Source organism: Typopeltis vanoorti, chromosome 2 (genome assembly GCF_054136105.1).
Source record: "Typopeltis vanoorti isolate ZY-2024b chromosome 2, IOZ_Tvanoo_1.0, whole genome shotgun sequence".
NCBI lineage: Eukaryota > Metazoa > Arthropoda > Arachnida > Uropygi > Thelyphonidae > Typopeltis > Typopeltis vanoorti.
Genome location: NC_143550.1, coordinates 112,614,907 through 112,642,376, shown reverse-complemented (window position 1 = coordinate 112,642,376; position 27,470 = coordinate 112,614,907). Strand labels below are relative to the sequence as shown.

General features: G+C 33.0%; 1 protein-coding gene across 2 annotated transcripts in view; it reads right to left on the bottom strand.

Moving 5' to 3' along the window:
- The window catches only part of LOC150109344 (tumor protein p63-regulated gene 1-like protein), a 72,495-nt gene that overhangs the window by 26,326 nt on the left and 18,699 nt on the right, over positions 1-27,470 (bottom strand). For both annotated transcript variants that reach the window (XM_090407524.1, XM_090407533.1), the window contains exons 3-4: positions 26,058-26,149; positions 19,172-19,348 (exon numbers count right to left, since the gene is read on the bottom strand). In XM_090407524.1, the coding sequence (XP_090263650.1) occupies positions 19,172-19,348; positions 26,058-26,149 (269 nt within the window). The remainder of the gene's footprint in view (positions 1-19,171; positions 19,349-26,057; positions 26,150-27,470) is intronic.

Sequence of the window (27,470 nt, the reverse complement as noted above, 5' to 3'; positions counted from 1 at the left end):
AAAAGAGAAGCTAAACAGTATTGTGCAGGACAAACTACTAGAAGAACAAAATGGTTTTCGAAAAAGGCTGATCCTGCATAGATCCAATTCTTACTCTAATATTATTAATATGAAAGAGAAGAGAATTTTAAAAAGAAACATACATGGCTTTTATTGATTATGAAAAAGCCTTTGGCAAAATTAATAGACAATTGTTTAAAATATTAACCGATTTAAATATACCAAACCAACTTTTACAATCCATTCAAGAAATATACAGGAAATAAAATAGCATTTAAATTAAGAACACATTTCAGAATGGAAAGATATATCAAGAGGAGTACGACAAGGATGAACCCTCTCACCTCTGCTTTTCAATATATATATAAACAAAATTATAACAATCTGGAAACAGTATAACCCATTTGGTACACAAATAACCCCCACAAATGAAGATAGATAAACTACTATTTGCAGATGATCAAATGGTATTAGCTACATCAGAAGATTTACTAAGATCAATAAAATCATTAAATAATATCTCTAAACGTAAAGAAAAAACAAAAATAATGGCATTCAAAGGAGAAAACTCAATAAGAAGTAAAATAGTGATAGATAATAAAATATTAGAACAAATAAATACTTTCAAATACTTGGGATGTGATTTATCATACGAAGAAGAAGAGGAAGAAAAAGACAGACACTAAAATATCGAACTTTGTCAAAGTAAATGGCATAATAAATAATATATTTAAGCCATCCCTAGAACAAAAACACACTAGATTCGGGCTATAATGTCTTATCAAAACCAACTCTACTATACAGAAGTGAAACATGAATGATAAAAACAAATTCAAACAGCAGAAATGAAATTTCTCAGAAAAACAGCTGGATATACCAAGTGGGACCATAAAACAAATGAAGAAATTTTACAATCCCTGAATATAAAACCAATTAATTACTACATAAAACAGTATAAATAAAAATGGATAGAACATTTAAATCAAATGGACAACAGCGGACTACCGAAAATATTATACAAATATAAAATAAGTGGAAAAAGAAGAATTGGAAGACCAAGAAAGAGATGACATGAGACCGGAACAGGCCACCTGGCCTAAAATACATGTTAGGAAGAATAAAAATATATATATTGAATATATAAAAACACATATGTTCTAGCAAGTGTCAAAGTGACTCAACATATCTTACTGCTACTGAATTTGTTGATCTAATGCTATTTTCTTAAATTGTAGATGATGGGAAAAAAGTAATGTCACCTGTGTGTTCAGCATATGTTAATATCACCTACATGTGCAAAGACAAATTTTGGTGTTGTAAACAGTCTTCCTTGTTTTATATGCACTTTCTTGAATTATTGGATTTCAGGTTAATTTCTCTGTATTTTTTTGTTTGTTACTGTACGACATATCAGTACAATGTTGTTCTGTTTCCAGGATTCTTTAATCTGATTTCCTTCACAAACCCCAACTTCTCTAATACTTCTAACAATTTCTGAATATTTCAGTTTCATTTCAGAATATTTTCAGTACATTTTGTGTTGCTTCAAATGACATAATTCCTAACGATCAGTCCTTAAATAATAAACTTCAGTTCAGCTTACTGTCTTAATTATTTATACATGAATATTTTCAGTTATACACTTGCGAAAAGCAATCTGTTTGTGAAAAGTATACATAATATAGTACAGAATACTTCAATCAGCTGTGTTAACTTATCAACAAAATCTAGATTAATGAAACAATTCCAGACGAATGGAATCTGAGCATTATATGCCCTATCCATAAGAAAGGTAATGTAATGATTTTTCTAACTATAGATAAATTAATTTACTATGTACAACTTATAAAATTTTTTCCAACATTCTATTCAAGAGACTTTATCCCTATGTAGAGAATGTTATTGGTGATTATCAGTGTGGATTCCATCAAGGAAGATCTAAAAATGATCAGATTTTTAATATACACCAATTACTTAAGGGTCAAAGCTGTATAACTGAGAGGAGACCTCCACATAGCCTTTAAAGGAATGCGGAGACCCAACCAGGGCTTCTGACCTAATGTCCACTCCTCACCTTCTCGTGGTGCACCCTGTTGGGTATCTACCTGGATAGTGAACGAACGAGGATGGGCTGGCAATTTGGATTTAGCCGACCAAATTGTACTCCTACTGGTTAAACCAAAATACAAAATGATGGTACAACATGACAAAATTTCATGCTGGCTGGGGCGTCGCCCGGTTAAACAAGGCCCCCGTTGTTTTCGCCAGGGAACCAGGGCGAACAGCGAAAAGTCAGCTACTGGAACAAATCTGAAAACACACCCCAACTCAACATCACCGGAGTTAAAGATTGGTACTATCAACATAAGAAGCCTGAATGGCAAAGAAATGGAGCAAGCGGTTGAATTAGATAAGTACCAGATCGACATAATAGGGGTGAATGAAACAAAAAAGACAAAAACTGGTGAGATCTTTCTGAGCAATAAATACAAAATGTTATATTCAGGCAATGACAATCAAGGAAAAAAAAGAGTAGCCATGGTATTCAACACAAAATACAAGGCTCATCTTCTTGAATGGCAGGCAGTATCAAGTAGAGTGATTTGATATCAAAATGGGGAACTGGACAATGAGACTTATTTGTGCCTATGGTCCCACAGAAGGTTCTACTAAGGTAGAAGTGGAGGAATTTTTTGAGGCTCTAGAGAAAGCAACTGACACAATGAAAAAGGAAAAGTTGGTCCTTGTTGGGGATCTGAATAGCAGAGGGAAATGATTGTGAGACATACAAAAATATTTTGGGAAAATTTGGAGAAAAGAGCAAAGCTAATAATAAATGGCAAATACCTGTTGGATTTCTGCTCAGGACATGGACTGGTTATTACTAAACCGTGTTCCAACATAAAAATGTGCACAAATTCACATGGAGAGAAGAGGCAAGGAATAAGAAAAGTCTCACTGACTGTTATTGCTGATAGTGATGTTTTCTCCCTGGTGCAGGACACCAGAGTGTACAGAGGATTTGAAATTGGAAGTGATCACTATTTAGTCTTGAGCAGGATAAAATTGAATGTCATATTGAAAAGAATAACATGTAAGAAAGTTTTAAAGCGAATAAAAGTTGTGCAGCTCTCAGATGTGAACTGTAGATTAAAATACACAAAGATTATTGAAGGAAAAATCAAAGAGTTTGATAACAGGAACCAAACCTTGGAGATTCAGTGGCAAGCCTTGAAGGAAACCCTGATTGATTCAGCTAGAGAGGCATGTGGTGAAGTTGTCTGTAAGGATAGAAAAATTAACATTCCATGGAGGACACAGGAAGTTAAAGAGGCAGTGAAGGAAAAGAAGAAAGCATATCAAAAGTTCCTGGCAAATAAGTCAGCTTGTGCTCTTAGAGAATACAGAGACAAATTAAGAAAGCTAAACAGTGTGTAAAACTAGCTAAACAAGTCATGGGAGGACTTTGGCAAGAACATAAAAAATAAATATCAAGAAGGTGGCAAAATATTCTGGAGGTTGTTGAAGAAGATTAGGAATGGAGGAAAGAGCTGTAAAAGGAGTTAGAGATGATAAAGGTGAAATGAAAACGGGAGAAAAAAATATCCTTGAAGTATGGAGTAATTACTTTGAAAATTTGCTAAATGAAACAAGCAGTGATGACAGCACAGTGATAAAAAACACTGACCAGGCATGCAGTCAGGAATACATATCCATACTTGGAGTAGAAAAAGCCATCAAAGGCTTGAAATGTGGAAAGGCAGCAGGAGCAGATGATATTCGACCAGAAATGGTGTTATTAAAGTTTGTGATGGAAGTATGGTGGTATAAAAGTCTTACAGTGGCTGCAATGCATAGTTCAGAATGCCTGGACAGAGGGACGAATTCCCAATAATTGGAGTAGAGCTCTCATAGTACCTATATATAAAAATGGAAATAAAACTGAATGTGAGAATTACAGTGGTATATCCCTATTGAGTGTTCCTGGTAAGATATATGCAAGTATACTTGAGAAACGGTTGAGAAGAATTGTGGAAGAAAAGCTTGGTGAAGAACAAGCTAGATTCAGGTCAAATAGAGGCTGTCAGGATCAGATCTTCACTTTACAACAAATAGTGGAGAAATCATGGGAATATAACATGAATCTGTATTTAAGTTTTGTCGATTTGGAAAAGGCATATGACAAGGTGCCAAGAGAGAAGCTATTCAATACGCTACAGTTATATGGTGTCAATGGGGAATTATATGAAGCAATACTTAGTCTTTATTTGAGTTGTAAGTCAGCAGGTAGAAATGAAGGAAGTACAGGAAGACGGTTTAATGTTAAATCTGGTGTGAGACAAGGATGTACATTATCCCCTCTATTATTCATTATCTACATGGATCACATTATGAAGGAAAGTGGTATTGAACATGATATCAAAATTGGAGAAGTTAATGTCAGCTGTTTGCTTTATGCGGACGATGTTATACTTCTAAATAAATCTGCTACAAGTCTGCAAGATTCTCTGACTAAATTGAATAACTGTTGTAATAGATATGGTATGAAGGTCAGCAATAAAAAGACAAAGACAATGAAAATAGGCAGAATCATTGAAAATGTCAACTGTGTTGTGAATGGAGAACCTGTGGAACAAGTAAAACATTTCGGCTACTTAGGCACGATTTTTAGTGAAGATGGTAAATTAAATATGGAAATAGACAACAGAATCAACAAAGCTGGTATGGTAGGAAGTCAATCGAATAAATTCATATGGAATAAGAGAGAAATTAGTCGGAACACTAAATTAGCTGTACACAAGACAGTGTTCAAACCAGTTTTAACTTATGGATCTGAGAGCTGGGTCAGAAGTAAAACACTTGACCAAAGACTAGAGACCGCAGATATGATAGTCCTGAGAAAGATTAGAGGCGTGAACAGATGGCATCAATGGCAATATCATATTAAAAATGAGAATATTAGGAAAGAACTTGACATTGTCAGCATCCAGGAATGCGTTAGCAGAGCTAATCTCAGGTGGTATGGTCACTTAAACAGAATGGGCAAGGAAAGATTAACAAAACAAGTGTTCTCTGCCAAGATGGCAGGAAAACGACCCAGAGGAAGACCAAGATATAGGTGGATTGATACGGTACAAAGTGCCTTAGACAATAGAAATATAAGATCTGGTAATGTTCGAGTCTTGACAAGTAACAGACTGATTTGGAGGAAAATTGTAGATAGAAAGTTAGTAATGATGTAAATTTTTCATGTAGTACTATCATATCCTGTACACCCCTTGAGGGTACATGGCAGGAATTTAATGATGATGATGACCAATTACTTGAAAAATGCAATGAATTTGGAATTGAAACACACCACCTTTTTCATAGATTTTAGAGCCACATATGATAACATAGACAGATCTAACTTATTTATTGCAATGGAGGAACTACAGATTCCACAAAAACTTATTGCCTTAGGAGAGAATAAATGACTACTGTTTGGGTTTTTTTTTTGGTCAAATTTATTTTAAAATAAAATTATACCAAATAGTTTCACCACCTGTGGCTGCTGGCTTCATCAGGGTAAAAGATGTATAAAAATAGTAAGAACACTTAAATGCTAAAACCTGTTAACACTAAAACCATAAAATAAACCGAATACAATTGTATTTTTTATAAAAGCAGAAGAACGCGTACATCACACGCATAGCACGTGTATGATCTGCTAGTTGTTATGTAAGAAAGATTTGTAGTTTGCGGCAAAATTCAGTTCTGACATGTTGAAAGATCTAACAAGGATCTTCCAGATCTCAGGCAGAATCAGTCCTTGGCTTCTATTAAGGTTTTGTTCTGAGCAGAGAACAGTTGTGGGTTCTTTTATCATTTGGGTGCAGAAGTCCTCCTGTAAGTAGGGCATTTAGCTTTAATCCCATTCTATAATGTGATTAGTCCTAGCAAAATGAAAGGCTAACCCCGATTTGTCTTCTCCATTATTACTGACATCTCCTATGTGCTCCTTCTTCCTGATTTCAAAACTTCTTATAGTCTGGCCTATTGGCCAGACTTCAAGAAGCTGCACGAGCAAGGTACGTTGTAAACTCCGGAATATTTAAAAAATGGATGACTGTCTTTTGGAGATCGTAAAAATTGGTGAATGGTCTGTGCAGGTTTAAAAGCTACTCGTATACCATGTGGCTTGAGGAGTCTGGCAATCTTATAAGAAATTGTCCCTACAAATGGAATCCCAATGGTAGAATTATAATGTATATCTTCAGGTAGTAGCTTTTAAACCTGCACAGACCAGTCGCCAATTTTTATGATCTCCAAAAGACAGTCATCCATTTTTTAAATATGCCAGTGTTTACAACATACCTTGCTTATGCGGCTTGAACTATATTGGCCAGACTTCAAGAAGTTTTGAAATCAGGAAGGAGCTCATAGGAGATGTCAATAATAATAAAGAAGACAAATCGGGGTTAGCCTTTCATTTTGCTAGGACAAATCACATTATAGAATGGGATAAAAGCTCGATGCCCTACTTAGAGGAGGACTTCCGCTCCCGAATTATAAAAGAAGCCACAACTGTTCTCCACTCAGAACAAAACCTTAATAAAAACCAAGGACTGATTCTGCCTGAGATCTGGAAGACCCTTGTTAGATCTTTCAACATATCAGAACTGAATTTTGCAGCCAACCACAAATCGTTCCTACACAACAACTAGCAGATCATACAAGAGCTATGCATGTGATGTAAGCGCTCTTCTTCTTTTATAAAAAATAAAATTGTATTCGGTTTATTTTATGGTTTTAGTATTAACAGTTTTTAGCATTTAAGTGTTCTTACTATTTTTATACATCTTTTACCCTGATGAAACCAGCAGCCACAGTTGGTGAAACTAGTTGGTATAACTTTGTTTTAAAATAAATTTGACCAAAAAAACCCCAAATAGTATCATTTATTCTCTCCTATAGTTATAGTTCGTGTGATCAAAAATAACAGTATTACCATCATCACTTATTGCCTTAGTTAAAACTACAATGAGAAATACTCGTTGTCAGATCAAAATTTAGAACATGCTATCTGATCCAATAGATATACAGGGTGTTCGGGATAAATTTGACATATTTATAATTAATTATATTTTTCCGTAAGTTACATGTATTAACACACACTTCTCTTCATTTAAAAGTTTGGACCCTTCTTCATTCATATACAAGATGTCAGAAAGGATGGATAGCTGGAACCCACCTGAATCATGGAAGAGAATAACTTGTATCATGATGATTCGTGCCTGCCATCAAAATAAGGATATTACGACTGCTGCCCAATGCTCCCTGAATACAGTAAAAACAATCAGGCATGAACTAGAGACTTGCAATGGTGACTACGAGGATGTAGCAAGAAGAAAGATCCCTAGCAGACGATCTGATTGCGTTCGTACAGCAGAATTCCTCGCAAATCTGCAGGAACAGGTGTTGAAGAACCCTGGCATTGGAATTCGGGCTTTGTTCGTGGAGTTGCTAACTGTAGTCAAGCCCTGGATAACAAGGGTAGCCAATGGTAGGCCGTATGTATGGCAGCAGGATTCGGCCCCTTGCCACACCTCTGGGAAAAGTCAAAAATGGTTGTCTGAAAATTTCTACGACTTCACCAGTCCAAATGTTTGGCCTCCAAACTCCCCAGACCTTAACCCCATGGATTATTTTGTATGGGGCGCAGTTGAAAAAGACACCAATCGCACTTCCAGTAATACAAAAGCCCAGTTAATGGATAAAATTAAAACAGTTTTTGCGGCCCTTCCCAGGGAGACTGTAGCATCAGCTTGTTCGAGGTTCCGAAGCAGAATTGAAGCTGTGATCGATGCTAATGGTGGTTATTTTGAGTAAATCTTGTTGATAGTATTGTAATTAACTCTGCCTGTAATGTTTTTTGTCAATTCATTAAATTTAATAGATACAAAGAAGATTTTCTTTTTCCTTACGATACTGTCAAATTTATCCCGAACACCCTGTATATATATATATATATATATATATATAATAATGCTGTTTGACAAAGGGATAGCTTAGCTTGCTTATTATTTAACATAGCTTGAAAAGGTTTTCAGAAATACTGGCATTAATAAAAGGGGAACTATTTTCTACAAATCAGTACAAATTATGGAATATGCAGATGATATCGATACTATAGGAAGGGCACAAAAAGCAATTGAAGAAACTTTTATCAGTTTAGAAAAGACAGCAAAGAAGATGAATTTGCAGATTAACCAAGAGAAATCAGTTATATGACAGTAACTAGAAAGATTTGTGATAATAATCCTTCTCAAATTGCAACTGGTTCCTATAAATTTGAAATTGTACATAGTTTTATATACTTGAGATCAGAAGTTAATTGTAAGAATGATATCAGCACTGAGATTCAGAGACATATTCTTTCTGCAAATAGATGCTTCTGTGGACTTAGGAAACACTTAAAGTCACATCTGATCTCAAGAAAAACAGAGATAATGATATACAAAGTACTTGTAAGACCAGTGTTAACTTATGCCTCTGAAAACTGGATATTATCAATGGCAGATGAAAGATTGCTAGTCTATTCGAAAGAAGAGTTCTCAGATATATTTTTGGAGCAGTACAAGAGAATGGTGTGTGGAGGAAAAGATACAACCATGAACTATATAGATTATTTAATGAGCCAGACATCATTAAATACATAAAAATTAATAAATTAAGTTGGGCTGGATAGTAATAGAATAGTTAAGAAGATGCTTAATGCTAAGCCGGAAGAAAAAAGAAAATTGGAAGACCTATATTAAGATGGGAAGATGGATTGATGCAAGATATTAACGTTTTAGGAGTCAAAAATTGGAGGAGTTTGGAATTGAATAAGGCTGGCAGAAGTCTCTGAAGGCGGCAGCTCCACACAGCACTGTTGAGCCAATGATGATGATGATAATGATATAGAATATAGCGTAAACAACTTCATGTAGCAAACAGGAAAGCTTAGTAATACTGTCATGTAGTTTAAATACTGTCAAAAGAATATAATTCATACATATTTACTATAGTGCAGTTATGTCATCTGATCTTTTGCTCTTTTTTAACATTTCTAAATAGACATAATTAGGTAAAGAAAAGCTCTTAAATTTAACAAAAAAAAATAAAATACTTAATACTGTATAACAAATGAAAAAAGAGAAAAAAAAGGCATCCAGACTAGAATTTTCAAGCACTGCATGCAAGGTTTCTGAGAAGGTGCCAGGGAACCACATAAAGGAGCAATAGTGAATTGTCAAAATGAAACTGGATGACAGTAACCATGCCAATTTTTTATTTATTATTATTTTTTTTAATTTAGGACAAAGTGTCTAGCAATGTTCACAAACACAACAGGACATGCACACAAAGCCAACCTTGGTTTGTTATTTGTGTTAGTTGGGGGCTTCAGGGCCTGAGGGTTCTCATGAGTTTGTGTAACCTGCCGAATTTTTGGTATAACTCGCTCCTTTATGTAGTCCACAGCTCCATTTATTTTCCTGTGCAGTACAAATTAAGAAAATAGTTAGACATATACAATAAAAAACATATTGGCACGAAGGAAATATCTACAAATATCATACTAAAGAACTAATATATGGAAATCTTTTAAAGACAACAAAGTATTCACAAAACAATCATATAAAATAAATCATAAGAATGGACTTGCATAATTCTTTTGTACACATTTATGTGTAAAATATATAGTTTATGAATCATCATGTAAACTATATATATATAAATATATATATATGAATGGGTTCATCTATGGTTAGTATAGGTCAGAGATCGGTAAACAACTTGAACACTAAAAAGTCTGCTGGTTCCAATGCCATCTCTCCAACTGTACTCAAATGTTGTGTTCCAGAGCTAATACCTCTCCTTTATTCTACAATCTTCTATACTCATCTGTCACTTATCAAAATGCATGGAAGCAAGAATTTATGTAACCTATCAAAAAGGAATAAAAGCCTGCTCTCAAACTACCAACTGATCATCACCTCAATCACTTGCATTTGGTTGATAGCAGCTTTAGCTTCCCCTAATGGGCTAAACAGGGGGTAGGAACGAGAACCTCGCTGCTGCACATCCCCATATTTCTTTATATTTTACTTATTATTCCCGTATAATTCATCTATCAAATTTAAGCTGTTCTCATTTGTAATATATCCTAATTTGTTGTAAGTAATGTTGTACCACTTACTACTGTACCACTTGTGTTTGGATAAGAATTAAATAAATCACCTAAATCTGCTCCAAAATAATGGAGAAAGTTACTAACAGTCAATTTCTCCATTACTTGGAAGCCCACTGTCAATCAGCAACCACCAGTATACATTCTACTAATTGAGATCCACTGCTGACCTTTTAGAGACCTACAGGGCACATAAGTATCACACTTTAAACAATCAGTATGCATCCAGCATTTATTTGAAACAGTTGTTCTACAGATGGAACTCTAAAATAGCATTTGCTTTTTGAGGTTATCATGTGAGTTATCCTCAATATGGCAATCAAAGTGAACCACAACTGGGCACATCAAAACTGAACTTCAAAATTTACTTAGTTGAGGTTTTAGACATACTTGTACAATATTTTATAATAAATGTTTTACTTGATAACGTGTACACACACACAGGTCAATTTAGAAGTTCTACACCATATTTCGTCATATATATATATACATTAACAACTCCTGTTGTTAAACTAAACATTTTTACAGGCCTTTTTACAAAACTGAAGTCTGGAGAGTTAACACATTAGGAATACAGTGGGATGAGAAACATATGTCAGATGAAGAGCTCCAAGAGTGAACTTGTCAGTTCTTTTTCTGGTAAGAAAGCCACAATGCCAAAACCAATCAAATATCTTGGAAATATCAAGTGACCACTTGAGTTTCTCGGAACTTTTCCATGCTTGCATCTAAAGATGGGTTAGGTTAGCTAGGAAATACAATATGGACTGAGAATGCAGAATCCATGTTGATGATAACTAAGTAACTGACAAGTCTCCAAATAGTTAACTGTAACTTGTAAACTGCAAATATGAACACATATTTAGTTGTAAATATGTGTTCACAGTTAGCATATTTATATTCATATAAATATGCTAACTGCTTAGCCAGCCAGGCTGGCTAAGCAGTTAGCACATCCACTCTTCAACCAACAAGCTGCAGGTTCAAATTCAGCAGCAGACATGGATATTTGTTATTGTCTTAGGGTAGAAGATGATTTTCATTGCTAAATGTGAGACTATCATCCTGCTAATATATTGAAGGTTTGAAAAAAAATTTCCATGTTTGGTCTATAGAGCAGGGTTTCCAGATTACATAAGAAATAAATAAAAATACAAAAATAGACAAAATTAATAAAAACAGTAAAGAATTTTTTTTAACCCACCCACGGTACTAATGTACTATACATTTACAACTTTTTATGGATGGGAGTCACATAAAATAAAACAAATAAGTGATAATCAATGAAAAAAATAACTGGCTATAAAAGATTTATATCCTGCAGCAAATGTTAATCAAGATAAAAGCAAACAAAAGTTTGGAGAATAAAACAAATGTTTGGATACTGACTCTCATACAGTCTATTTATAGCAAGCTTGTAATGCCCAGAGAAATAGTTTGCTTGAATTTTTTTTAGTACAATAGTTACTATAAGGTTTTGGATAGAACTTTTCAGTAGTTCATTATAACAGTGTTTACCATAGAGAGTCAGCTATATTACTTAAACCGTATATTACATTAATTGTTATTTACTCACCATTTTCTATACTACAGCTTTACTTCAATTAGAAACCTGTCCAACTCCATTTTATAGCAATTTTTATATAATATATTTAACTGATTGATCTAAATTTAAGAAACAAATTATAAAATCACTCAAATTTTACCATATGTAATTTTGAAAAATTATTCATAGGAAATAAGCTGATAATAATATAGACTTAATTATGTAGTACTATTATAGTGCCTTGTATGCCTTACCCCACCCCTCTTCAGGGTCAATATCAGGAATTGATTTATCATAATGAATATTTATCAATGCTCTGCAGTTACTGAGGAAAATGTTCACTTTGCTAAACTGTTCAAATTTTATAGATTTCAATGAATGGATGAGTAACTGACAGTTTTCACTAAGAGAGAGAGAAAGAGCAACAGGTAACAGATGGTAAGGACACAGATAAAGATGCCAAAACAAAAAAAAAAAAAAAAAGAAGTGTTTTAAAGTGCACAATATAATTATGGCCTATTAAGTGATGTTATATTTCCATAAGAAACAAATCCAGAACAAAAGCTGAAATAACATTTTCAGTTAAGGGATCAAATAAATAAAAACTGAACATTAACTGCCATTTATCACAGCATTTTCAAAAGACTTGAAACAATATTAGACTTAACTGAACAAATAGATAAAAAACCAAAAATTGCTTTAATAAATATATGTGAACCTGAACTATATAGTATGCTGACGGATTTTTTGAAATAATTACTTCAAGGTGAAACTTCTCTGGACAGTGCAGATATCAGATTTAAATTACTCAACTAAATATAAGATTTATTTTGGAAATAAGATAAAATTGTATTTGTAAACATTATCAGGAAGAACAGCTGGAATTTTAGAAAAAAAAATGCATGTATTATTATTTTTTATTTATTTATTATTATTTATTTTATTTTTGTAGCAGATATCCAAAAAAGACATTCTTATATTTGTCTGATGATAAGCGGATGACTGATTGACTAATACAAGAACAACACGAATACTAAATTCTTTTATTTACTTTATTTATGTATATTTTTTTGGGGGTATGCAGTTCTTTCAAAGCAAATGAAATATTTGTCTAGCAGACTGTTACTGTCATTGAATGAAAGGTAGAAGACAATCTAACGGTATAATTTACTAATTCCTCACTGATTAGTATGATCAATGATGTTTCTTTCAGATTTCACATGTATTTCTTAGTTTACATTTTCTTTCAATCAGAATAAAGTGAAAGGAAATTTAAACTAAGAAATACATGGGAAATCTGAAAAGAAACAGGAGGATAAAATTCTTTTATTTATTCAGTTAGCCAACAGTAAATTTTGCATAACTTGGGGTTCTTTTGTGATGATCCATTGGCATGGATCTTGGATTAAAGAAGTGCAGTTTGATATTTGGAGATATTTCACTTAAAATGAAGTGTGATTGATTATTTTTCTAGTGTTGATTCAATTACTCTTTTGATTCTATAATAATGTAGAAAATTGAAGTCAATATCAATTAAAAACTTGACCTAATTTTCTTTCCTTACAACTCCAGTGAGCTTTCATAAAAAAGCAGATGTTAAGGAATTCAGTTCCGATTTTTATGGTGTGCAAAATAATATTATATAATCTTTAGAAGAGATAGTAGTTAATTCCCCCCCCCCCAGGATTCCCATCCTGATAATCATTTCAGAGATTTTCTTCTCTCCAAAAAATGGCTTTCCTTTCAAGAGACAGAAAGGAGACATGATAAATAGAAGCTTGAGCCTAGTTTCAGGCAGTACAAACTTTGGTTTGCTTTATTTTGTTTAAATGCAAAGATTTTTATCTGATTAAACCAAACTCAATGTGAAACAAACAAACAAGAGAATTAGTAACATATTAAACACATGTAAGAATCAATGTTCATTATATGAAGAGTAAATGCAATCATCAGAAATTTTCTTAGTAAAGAATGGTTATTCTAACAAAGCAATACAAATCTTTTATCATTAAAGCACATTAAAATCATCGCAAAATTGAGTTCCATTCAAAATTTATGACAATTTTTTTTTTACTTCATCAATAACACATATGTTTGGAAATTTAAAAAAAAATTGCAATCATCACCATCAAATTCCCAATTATATACCCTCAAAGGATGTACAGGGTATTATGATAGTATATTATAATCTGTTATCTCTCAAGACTCCAACATTTTCAGATCTCATACAGTGGAACCTCAGTTGTCGAACGCCTCTCATCTCAAACAAATTGGTTCCCGAACATATTTTTCAAACCTAAATTGCACTGGTTTCCAAACAGATTCTTGGTTCCCGAACAGGCAAACCGGGAACCAAGTGATCTCCGGGCTGAGACGTATGGTGGGAGAGCATCACTTGCGCTGCAGCCTCCTCTCAATCCAGACACCTGTGCAAAGCTGCAGTGCCTTTTCTTAATTTTTTTTGTGTTTTGCTGTTTTTTTTTTTATATAAATTATTATTGAATTTAAAATTGCAACTTGGAATGTCAGAACTCTGTATGAAGCTGGCAAATTAAGAAATGCCACAAGAGAAATGAAGAGGCTGGGCATCCGGATTTTGGGAATTTGCGAGACAAGATGGCCAGGATCTGGAAAGTGTCAACAAGATAATATGACAATGTATTACTCTGGGAATGATGAGAACAAACATCGACATGGTGTAGCTATAATAGTAGATGAAGAAATCAATAAATCAGTAATAAATTGGATTCCATTTTCTGAAAGGATAATGCTGTTACAACTTAAGGGAAACCCCGTTAACATAAATATCATCCAAGCTTATGCACCCACATCTGACAAAAGTGAAGAAGATGTTGAAGAGTTTTATGAACACCTAAAAGAGATTAAAAACCTAACAAAGAAACATGATATAAACATAGTGATGGGTGACTTCAATGCAAAAGTGGGAAGAGGGGTGATGGAGAAATTGTTGGCGAACATGGCTTAGGCACCAGAAATGACAGAGGAGATCACCTAGTCCAATTCTGTCAGGAAGAAGATCTAACAATAGCAAATACCTGGTTTAAACTTCCACCAAGAAGACTGTACACTTGGAAATCGCCTCAAGGTAACCAACATAATACTGTCAGAAATCAAATTGATTATATACTGATAAATAAAAGATTCCACAGTAGCATAAAGAGTGCAAAGACTTATCCTGGAGCAAATATCTCATCAGACCACAATCCCATAGTTGCAGAAGTACGTCTTAGATTAAAATCAGCTAAAAAATCACAAAAGAAGAAAAAGAAAATTGATGTAGAAAAACTGACAGACCCAAACATAAATAAAAGTGCCAAGACACAGCTTAACCTGCGATTACAACAGATTAACATAGAAGAAAATAAAAGTTTGGAATCTCTTTGGAATAGCTTAAAGAATGCCATCGTAACAACAAGTATTGAAGAAGTAGGTTATGTGAATAATATAAAACAGGAATGGATGACAGATGAGATTCTTTCTCTTATTGATACAAGAAGAATGTATAAAAACAAAGACCTAGCCAGGTATACAGAAACACATAACATCATCAATAAAAAAATAAAAGAAGCCAAGGAAAATTGGATGAAAAATTTATGTACTGAAATTGAACTGCTTCAGAAACAACATGATAATTTCAATCTGTATAAGAAAATCAACGAAATTTCCGGAAAACTGAGGAAAAAGCAAATAGTGTCTCTAAGAGACGAAAATGGAAAAATAGTTCTAGAAGAAGAGAATAAAGCACAGATTTGGATAAAATATGTAACAGAACTTTTCAATGATACTAGGCAGAAGCCTATAAGTATAAAAGATAACATTCAATGAAATGCGAAATAGAGAATGCTATACAAACAAGTAAAACAGGAAAAGCCAGTGGACCAGATGGTGTGCAAACAGAATTTTTAAAATTAATCGAACCAGATAACATCAAACTTCTTGAAAAACTATTTAATAAAATATATGAAAGTGATGAATTTCCATCAGATTGGCTCAAATCTACATTTATCACTATCCCAAAGAAACCCAAAGCGAATTCCTGTGGTGACTTCAGACTTATTAGTCTAATGAGCCAAACATTAAAAATATTTTTGAAAGTAATTCAGAATCGCATTTATAGAAAAAGTGAAGAAACTCTAAGTGAAACACAATTCGGCTTTCGGAATGGTTTTGGTACTAGAGAGGCCCTTTTCTGTACCCAAATATTGATACAAAAATGCATAGAAAAACAGAAATCTGTCTTTATGTGTTTCATAGATTTTGAAAAAGCATTCGACAAAGTCAGACACACCAACTTAATAGAAATCCTTCAACAAATAAGGCTAGACGAACAAGACATAAGACTAATAACAAATCTGTATTGGAATCAGTCAGCTACCGTTCAATTAGACAACATTACCACCAGTGATATTAACATCAAAAGAGGAGTGAGACAAGGATGTGTGCTCTCACCACTCCTGTTCAACATATATGCAGAGGTAATCTTTAAAAAAGCATTGGAATAATGTCCAGAGGGAATCACAATAAATGGAAAGATTGTTAACAACCTACGATATGCAGATGACACCGTGCTAATTGCAGATAACATTATGGATCTCCAAAAACTCGTTGACAGGGTATACATAGAAAGCCAAAGAATGGGAATAAACATAAACATCAACAAGACAAAATACATGATCATCAGCAAACATCCAGCCTCATCAATGAAACTGACACTCAATGGGAAAAATATTGATCAAGTGTCAAGATATAAATATCTTGGTTGCTGGCTTAATGAATGGTGGGATCTAGAAATAGATATAAAGACAAGGATTGAAGTTGCACGGCAGTCCTTCATGAAAATGAGAACACTATTCTGCAATAAAGACCTAAACATGGAAGTCAGATGCCGAATGCTGAAATGTTACGTATGATCTATTCTGCTCTATGGAGTTGAAACATGGACATTGAAGGCGACAACCATTTTTTATTCAGTGGATCCATGAAGCTTTGCCCCAAATGTGAGAAAATATCTTCAAGATAAAAATTTGCAATTAAAATGCCTTCTTGTGATGGACAATGCTCCTGCTCATCCTCCAGGCTTGGAGGACGAGTTGGTGGAGGAATTTGATTTTATCACAGTGAAATTCCTATCCCCTAACACAACTCCTCTAATCTAACCCATGGACCAACAGGTCATTTCGAACCCCTAAAGAAATTCTACACCAAAGCACTGTTTCAAAGGTGTTTAGAAGTGACCTCTGACACAGAATTAACACTGAGAAAATTCTGGAAAAATCACTTCAATATCCTCCATTGCTTAATATTCTTGACAAAGCCTGGGTGCAAGTGACTTATAGGACCATAAACTCTGCCTGGAGGAAATTGTGGCCAGACTGTGTAGCAGACAGAGACATTTAGGGCTTTGAGGCTGAGTATGTTGTTTTTGTCGATGATGTTGAGTTTCTGGACAAAAGCATGGGCTTGGAAGTTGGCAATGCTGATGTGGAGGACCACAGGAATGAGCTCACCATGGAAGAACTGAAACACCTTCAGAAGGAGCAGCAAAAGACAGTGATTGAAGAAATGTCTTCAGAGACAGAGGAAGGAAAGGAGGATTCCTAGTTCTTTAATCAAAGAAATGTGTGTGAAATGGGGTGAGGTGCAAAGTTTTGTGGAAACAGATCACCCTTTTTCATCTATAGTTTATCTATTTATTGTGTTTATTCTTTTTATGTAAGATTTTATGCATTTTCATTATTTTTGTATACGATTTTATGCATGAAGTACTGTTGTAAAGGTTTAAATAAGCAATCATCTGGGGTTTGGGAACTGATTATTCCATTTTACATTAATTCCTATGGGAAAATGGTTTCAATTTTCAAACAAATTGGTTTCTGAACAGTCTTTAGGAACGAATTATGTTCGACAACCGAGGTTCCACTGTATTTGTCTTCTATCAATCCACCGACATCTTCGTCTTCCATTGGGTCTTTTTCCAGCCAACTTGGCAAAAAAACACTTGTTTTATTAATATTTCCTTTTTCATTCTGTTAAAGTGTCCATACCACATTCCTGAATGTTAACAATGGCAAGTTCTTTCCTAATATTTTCATTTTTAATGTAATACTGCCATCTGTTCATTCCACTAATCTTTCTCACAACTCTCATATCTGAGGTCTCCAGTCTTTGATTAAGTGTTTTATTTCTAACCCAGCTCTCAGACCCATAAGTTAAAATTGGTTTGGGCACTGTCTTGTATACAGTTAATTTAGTGTTTTGACTAATTTATTTTTTATTCCATACAAATTTATTTCTACCATACCAGCTTTATTAATTCTGTTGTCTATTTCCATAATTAATTTGCCATCTGCATTAAAAATTGTACCTAAATAACTGAACTGTTTTAGCTATTCTATAGGTTCCCCATTCACGATACAGTTGTTTCTGCCATATCATAGTTTTAGTCTTCTTATTGCTGATTTTCATACCAAATTTATTACAGCAGTTATTCAATTTAATCAAAGAATCTTGAAGACTTATACTGGATTTATCTAGAAGTATAACATCATTTGCATAAAGTAAAGAGCAAGCTCTTTACTTTATGCAAAGTCTTTGATTTACTTTATCTTTGACATCATCAATTTTGATATCAGGTTTAATACCACTTTCCTTCATAATGTGATCTATATAGATAATGAATAACAGTGGAGATAATATGAAAATACATGTCACTTAAACCTATTGAATGGTCAAAATGAAGCATGTAGCAGCTAAGAAACACTATTAGACTATGAAGCGTGCTTGCTCACACACACACACACACACACACACACACACACACACACACACACGGCCCATGCTCTTTCTTATATTGAAGCAATAAATGTCATTCATTGGTTAAAAATTAATCTACTGCATAATGTCTTGAAAAGAAAAAGTAAAATAATTTTGTTTTTTTTTTTACTTGCTGATAAACCTGAAAATTTATTTATTCTTGATATATCTGCTGTCAGGAATTCCAAATTCTTGTCTCTAGTCAAGAATTCCAAACAAACAATACTGAAAGATTACAAGTTGATAGATATCAATAATGCTTTTATTCTTGTTTTTCAATTATGACAAGCTATGATTGGTGTCTCTGCACTTAATATAATGGACAAGGACATTATTTTGCTTATGATCATTAACCCTGAAAAATAAAATTTCATGAAAATGTAAAATTGTAGTCTAAGGATTTCACTTGTAATTCTGTAAAATTATTAAAAATCATAGAGATGTTATTACTTTTCTTTTTTTTTTCTTTTCAAAAATGCCAATAATAACAGATATGATTTGTTTTCCTATTGATAAATTAAAAGTAGGATATTTTACTTAAAGTTCAATATTAAAAAACAACGTTTTATACTTACGGCATAAGAGAATTTTCTGGATATTTCAGTTCACCAATGATGATGTTTTCAAACTGCTTTAAAGGCAATCGTCGATAATCAAGCAAACGAAGTGTGATGAAGTCATATTTTAGGATGATAAGACTCTTATCTGACAAGAAAATGATTCTTTCTTTTTCTGTGTCCCAGTGATCAATTCTAAAAATAGAACATTTTAAGCGTAAATTAGAAGACATGAAAACAAGTATAAATAACGCAAAGTCGGGGAAAAAATTGAACTAATGCACATACTGAGATGTCATCCAAAAGTTTCCAGAATGGCTATAAGGATAACATGAATAAGACTAACAGTATGGTAGTTATCACTAGGTTTTTGTTGTATTGGATATTGTCATTATAGCATGTGGTATTTTCAAGTAAACAAAGCTGTTTAATAAATTTCAACAATGATGTGAAAGAGCATCAAAGTGTACATGTACATCAAACTTTGAAGTGAAAAGTGGACAAATATCAGTTGCAGATTCTGATCGGTCAGGAATTCAGTCCTGCAGGATGTCAATCAATAGTACTTAAACACTGAAAGGTTTCGGATATAAAAAAAATATATTCCCCAACATACTTACTGAGATCTAACTCCATGAGCTCTTTTTGTTCTGTAAAATGAAATTACAGCTCAAAACAGATCTAGATCAAATAGCAAGCAGTGATGAATATGATTTCAAATGACAAATACCAGAAAAATGGGAGAATTATTGAATGACATATAAGTTTGCAGAGGGCCTAAGTTTGAAAGTAACAGCCAGTTCAGGAAATTTTTGGCAGTATCTCAATGCATAATCAATCATACATATTTCCATTACAAGCTACATGCATTCTCAAATGGCTAGAGGAATATATTCCATTTCTCATAGATAAACAGAAACTAACCAACATAACATTTGTTATTTATTGAGAACACATTTATATTTGAAATACTGTAAATTCATTATATAGAGTATCTCCTGATGTCTTAAAATGCATACATGGAAAAATATAACTCTTGTTATTACTAGTGATAAACTTATTAATTTTCCACCTGTTTGAATTTTAAAACAAAACAAAAAATCTGAATCTTTATTCAACATTTTTAACAATTAAAATGTGAGAAGAATAAACTACACCTATACTCTCTATATGTGTTTGCTGCAATTTAAGCAATCAACATCATATTTGTTAAACAAATCATTCGACATTTGGAAAGTTAAGAGGACATTAAAAATAAATAATTACTTATGCAATATATAATTAAAGAAATTACCATGCCTGTTTGGCAACAGGTCTAATAAAAGCGGTTTGCTGATAAATATAAGGATCTTACCTAAAATCTAAGTTTTTTAAACACATGTGCAAAGGGAGAGAGACACACTGGCCCTGAATTCAGTTAACCATGTTTGTGAATAGATTGAGTACATAACTAGCCAGTTTGGTGGGTGTAACAAACTAGCAAGTTGCTGTCATGCACTGCATTATTACCATCAGTACTGGGTAACTGTATTGTGCATAGTTATTGTTAACTGGATGTACTGTGCTTTCATTACAATGGGTTAAAGGAAACCACCAGCACTGTCAACAGTGCTGGTGACAGTTTGGTAACAAATTCCCAATGTTCCTGTTACTGCACAACAAGCAATTTTTTAATTAAATAAACGATTTGAAAAGCCTCTTCGGCTCAGTAGGTAATGACAATATCCTTCACTTAGAAAGACCTGAATTCAAATCCTATTTATGATGTAAAGAACTTTTATAAGGGCTTTTTATGTGAAAGTAGTTTGGTCAGCAGAAGACATTGATATGAAACAACTCAAAAACAAAAATCTATCATTACAATATTTCGAAGTGTTCTTTGGTGACATAAGCAAAATTGCCGCAGAAATGAATATGCACTTTTTCGAAAAAAGAAAAAAAAAAAATCAAAACTTCCAAGTAACTAGTGAAGAAATTAAGTGCTTAGTATTGTTGAGGCTGTTTGGGAGAATGCATCTGATACTCTTAATTCTCTTACTACCACTGCAATGAGATGTGATAGATTTGAGCCTGTCTTTCAAATATGCACCTTGCTGACAACACTAAATTAGATGATTCTAATAAATTTACTAAAGCCAGGTGAATTATTAGTCGATGTGTGAATACTTTGGAAAACAGGGATGTAAACAGTTCATCTGTGGAAAACCAATTTGTTCTGGTTAGATTTAGGATTACATTTTCCCTTCCTATGACTAGTATATTTATCTAGTTGTATATCATCATCAATTTACTAATATGTACCCTCAAGGAGAGTTCAGACTATTATGACAGTGCTACATGATTAACTTTACATTATTAATCTCCTATCAACAATTTTCCTCCAAATTAGTCTATTACCTGCCAGCACTTCAATATTGTCATATCTAGCATTTCATTCTTCTAAGGCAGTTCTGACTGAATCAATCCACTGAGACCTTGGTCTTCCTATGGGTCTCTTTCCTACAATCTTAGCATCAAAACTGTTTTGCTAATCTTTAATTTACCATTCTATTTAAGTGACCATATCACCTTAGATTAGTCCTGCTTGCACATTCTTGAATGTAAACAATCTCAAGTTCCTTTCTAATATCTTAATTTTTAATATGATTGTGCCACTGATGCCATCTGTTCAGGCACCTAATTTTTCTAAAATCTCTCCTATCGGTGATCTCTAATCTTTGATCAAGCGCTTTATTTCTAACCCAGCTCTCCAATCCAAAACTTAAAACTGGTTTGAGCACTGTCTTGTATACTGCTAGTTTAGTGTATTCGCTAATTTCTCTCTTATTCCATATAAATGTATTCAACTGGCTCCCCACCATACCAGTTTTACTTATTCTGTTGATTATTTCCAGATTTAACTTGCCATTTTCATAGTTTTAGTCTTTTTATCACTGATTTTCATGTAAAAATTTATTACAGCTGTTATTTTCAATTTAGTTAGAAAATTCCGGAGACTTGCACTGGATGTGTTTAGGAGCACAACATCATCTGCATAAAGCAGAGCTAAGTTAGATATCTCCAAATCTAATATCAGGTTGCATTAAATATTATTAAATATTCTAATATTAGGTTTACATTAAACCACCTGTATTTCCTTCAATTCTAACTGCTAACTTACAACTTAAATATAGACTATATATTGCCTTGGATAATGTTCCATTTACCCCCATATAACTGTAGTATTTTGAAAATATTTTCCCAGGGTGCCTTGCCATACGCTTTTTCCAGATCTACAAAACTTAGGTGCGCATCCTTATCATACTCCCATGCTGTTGTAAATTGAACATCTGATCCTGAACCTCAATTTTGGCTTGAATCTAGCTTTTTCTTCTGCCATTTCTCTTCCACAATTTGTCTCAACTTCTTTTCACGTGCTTGTATAAATCTTACTGGAATATTTAGTAGAGAAATTGATCTGCAATTCTCACATTCAACATTATTCTCTTTTTTATAGATGAGTATTAAGGGAGTTCTACTCTGATCATCTGGAATTCAACCTTCTGACCAGGCCATCTGAATTATGCAGTGTAGCCACTGTAACTTTTATACCTTCATAATTGAGCATTTCTGGCCAAATAGCATTTACTCCAGTTACCTTTTCATTAAGTTTTTGATGGCTTTTTCTACCTCAAGTATCAATATCTACTCCTGTTTGCTTTCTCTTGAAAATTTTCTACTATAGTTCTGTCACTGCTTGTTTCATTTAATAAGTTTTCAAAAGTAATTACTCAAGACATCTAGGATATCCTTATCTTCAATTTTCATGTTATCTTTATCATCTTTGATTCATTTTACAGTACTCTTTCCTTCATTTCTAAGCTTTTTCAACAGCCTCCAGAACATTTTGCCACATTCTTACCGAAGTTTTCCTATGACTCTTGTTTAGCTACTTTCACACATAGCTTAGTTCTCTTACACCTTTCCTCTGTATTCTTTTGGGGAATCTGCCAACTTATTTACTAGGAACTTTTGGCCTGTTTTTTTTTCCCAGACCTGCTTCTTTAACTTCTTGTAAGCCATTGCATTCTTATTTTTCTATTGTTACAGACAACTTTACCACATGCCTCTCTAGCTGAATTAATCATTGTTTCCTTCAGAGTTTGCCACTGAGATGCTAAGGTTTGTTGTTTTCAATTTGTTTCATTCTTTCTTTAATAATATTTGTATAGTTTGAGTTTATCTGAAAAAGCTGCTTAATTTTAATTCTTTTTAACACTTTATTAAATGCTGTTCTTTTCAATGTGCTATTCAGTTTTGTCCTACTTAAAACTAAGTGATGGCCACTTCCAATTTCAAGTGCTCTATACACTCATATCTTGAACCAGCAAAAAGATATCACTATCAACAAAAACATTGTCAATGAGGCTTTTCTCCACGTTGTGAAGAACTTTATGTTGGAACACAGTGATAGTAAGACTATTCATTTGCTGAGCAGAAATTTATGTACAAATTTCTGCTCTTTGATTTCAAATCATTCACCATTCTTGTTTCTGTGCTCCGTAAAATTCACATTACAGTTTTTAGAATAATCTTTTAATATTTTTGCTTTATGAGTCTTATTTTGTTATTTATTTCATTCTTTTTATATTTTTCATATTTAGCCATATTAGTCCTGTAAATGTTTACTATATGCAGTTTGTTTGGTTTTAAAAAATAACACTTCCTCCATGAGTTCAGATGACACACACACATGGTCGAAAGGGCTCACACCCCGTTAACCCTCTCCCCGGCCTTTTCCCATAAATCCTTCCCCTTCCTCAAAAAAACAGTTTCTATTTTCAGCCCCCTTTTTCATCTCTTTCCCACCCTATAAAAAAACGCTCTGCCCATCCTTAAAAATAATATATGTATATATTATATAGAAAAACACGGATTTTTTCAAATTAATTCTCCCATTTCCCTTTTAACACCATAACAGCAGAAGCATGCACGTTGCAGAAAGAAGACAGGCAACAACATCCAAGAAAAGGTATGTGCAAATTTTCTTCTATTATGCTATATATATTTGTCTCTAAAATACATCTGCAATGCCCTAAGAATTCTTGAGTAAAAAGCCAATGAAATTAAAAAAGGGGCACTCCTAAACAAAAGCAGGCAAAATAGACGTAAAAATAATAATTAAAAAATACTTTTATTTCTTTAGTATATCCCTCACAGGGTCATCTTGTTTTGTATTTTACAGTTGTTTCTGTTCCAGTGCTTCATATGCTGCTTGTTTAATTTTTATTTTGAATTTTTTTTTCCCCAATGAGAATCTAAGTCATTTTCATTACTGGAAACTTTTTTTTAGCCTATTTTGGTAAAGTATTCATTTTCTTTTATTAATTCAACCTTAAATTTATTTGTATTACTTTATTTTGTTTTCACTTTATATTTTACTGGAATCTAAATTTTCCAATCAATAGTACATGATCACTCTCAATGTCTGCAGATGTTAGAATTCTAATATCCAATATTTCATCTGGCTTTGCTGTTCTATTTGCTGTTATATAATCTATGATAGACATTTTTCCTCTGTAATTTCTCCATGTTATTTTGTGCTGACTCTCGTGATTAAAGAAAGTATTATTTATTCTAAATTGTTATCTGTACAAAACTAAAGCAATCTTATTCCATTTGAGTTGTTTCATTGAATCTTTGACATGTTACTGGTATTAAACTGTTTCCAATGCTTGCATTTAAGTCTCCTGCCAGTATTATTAATTCAGCTGATACTTTTTTTTTTAGTTTTCTGTAGTGTTTCATAAAATTCTTAAATTTTTGTTTTCAGTTTACCTTTTTTTTCCAGGCTATAGACATTGATTATTAGTTTTATTTTTACAATTTTACTTCTATTTTCAGTATTTTTTCAGATATGTATTCCCATTCTTCTATTTCATTTTGAAAATCCTCACTTATTATTTCTGCTATTTCTCTCTCTTGTTTCTCTATTCCATCTAATATGTATGTAAGCTATTATCATATTTTGGTTATCCAATTCTTCAATTAATTATTCTTGTTTTTGATTTAAGGAACAAATGTTCCAACTTCCAATCTTCAATGAGCTCCATTTCCATTAGAACAATGGTCATATTCATCTGATTTCCTGGTCAGAAAAAACTATTCATTTGAATAGTCTGGCTGTCTCTTGTATATCATTTCTATGAGTGTTTAATTTTTGCATCATATAAGAAGGAGTTAGCCCTACTTGTATGATGCCTTCATACCTAGGGTGGTATGAAGGTCACATCAATCCCACATCAATCTGCTACATTTTAAGGTAGCAGATAGGATTGAGAGAGAGCATTTTAAAGGAGTCTGTTGAAAATATAATTACAAACAATTCTGATATATTAGTCAGCTTTGACACCGACTTCTCTGTTTAGATAGTTCCTTGAATGACACCTTAATACTTTTTAAAAAATGTTTTTCCTTCAGTTATCACAAATCTCTTCTAATTTGCTATCCATTCTAGTTATTTCTCTTGGAAGAACAAAATTTACAGAGGGTACTGCTACAGGTCTGCATCCCCCCCCACACACACCACCCATTTTACTGTTAATGTTTGTCTATGAAGATTAGAAGACATGCTTCCTTTTATACCTGTGAGCCATGGTTGTAATGTACAGTATATGCTTGCATCCACTACTATGAAGGGGTATCAAGATGTTTTTTGATCAGGTGGTGTAAGTGCCTTTGTATCAAACTTCTACGCATTATATTTTTATCTACGAAAGAATTCTGAGACAATATCTCAAATGAATACAGTACTAGTGAAAATATACTGGTAACATTAATATGGCATGGAAATATTTAAATAGAATACACATAGAAGTTTTTATATACTAATGTACTTTCTTATAAATGAAAAATAATTAAATACTCAGTTAATAGCCATGATCCCTGCAGCTCTCCATCCAAGTTTTTCAGCACTACAGGGTGACAGTGCTCTACTGCTTTATCAAAAGCACCTTCCTAAATTTAAAAAAAAAAAAAGTAACACTTTGAAACACATGGAAAACATAATTTTTTGTGAAATACTTTAACATTTTCTGATACAAGAAGAATTTCATAATGACTGATGTAAGCAAACTCAAAAATTGCAAAACAAATATGTTTAGTTTGTTAATACCAAAGTTGGCCTGAAAAGAAATATATGAATGACTAAGCTGTTCATTATTGCAGAAAATTCTGCTATACTCTTTATACGTAACTTACTTTATTACAAAATTAATTTATAAAAGGATGGTTATTAACTGGATTATATTTTGCTAGATTTCAAACATGTTTTTGATCTTCAAAGCAAAACAGCATGTTATAGTTCACACACAACAATTAGTAAATGAAACAGTTAAAATTATAATGGACAAAAATCTGAAGTCCTAATTTGGCACCCACCCTCTAATGCTGAATAATAAACAGCTATCCTCTTTAATCCAGCCTTTCTCAATCCTTTTTTACCCTGGAGGAAACCTTAAAATAATTTTCAGGTCTCAGTGAACTCCTGCATAAAAATTAAATCTTTATGTTCATTTATTTATATATTATACAATATTATATATATATATTTGAAAAAATTTAAAGACTAAAAGCCAAGGGGTTGACAAAATATAACAACTATTCTATTCTATTTCATCTTCGCAGAACACCAGTTGAGAAACTCTGCTTTAATCTACAATATAATGCAAGACTATTTACTACTGTTATAAACGTTTTGTATTCCTATTACGTATTTTTCAACCCTGCTGTCTTTGTTTTTCCTTACTTAAAACTTTATGTGTCATAAATGGTCGACTCCCTTAACTATCGACTGCCGCCATTTATTTATTTATATTTGATCTTATGTTCTAACGTTCTATAATCTAACAGATTTATTTGTTTTACAACTGCAGCAGTTAGACTATGTACTGAGTGCGAGATTATAAGATTTTAAACTAAAGACAAAGCAGATATTGTTGGCATTCCACGCTTATGTTGATCTTTACCTTTAATTAGTCATGGCTTGGCTTTATCTTATGCAGGTTCGAAATTTTCAGGATAGTGCACTGACAGAATCAGTCAAATGTGTTGTTCACAAACCATTTAATTAAATTGAAAAGGAATATTTACAGAATTCTTGCCAATAGTGTTGCCATCTATGGTCAAGGGTGGTCTGAAAAGTTCTCAGCCTCGACCATAGATGGCAACACTATTGGCAAGAATTTTTTTTCCAAGTTGGTACATCATCTGTCATGAGCATCCATGTGAAATTACAAGTCATTCTATCAAGGTTTTTGTTATACAGCTGTCTGAAGCA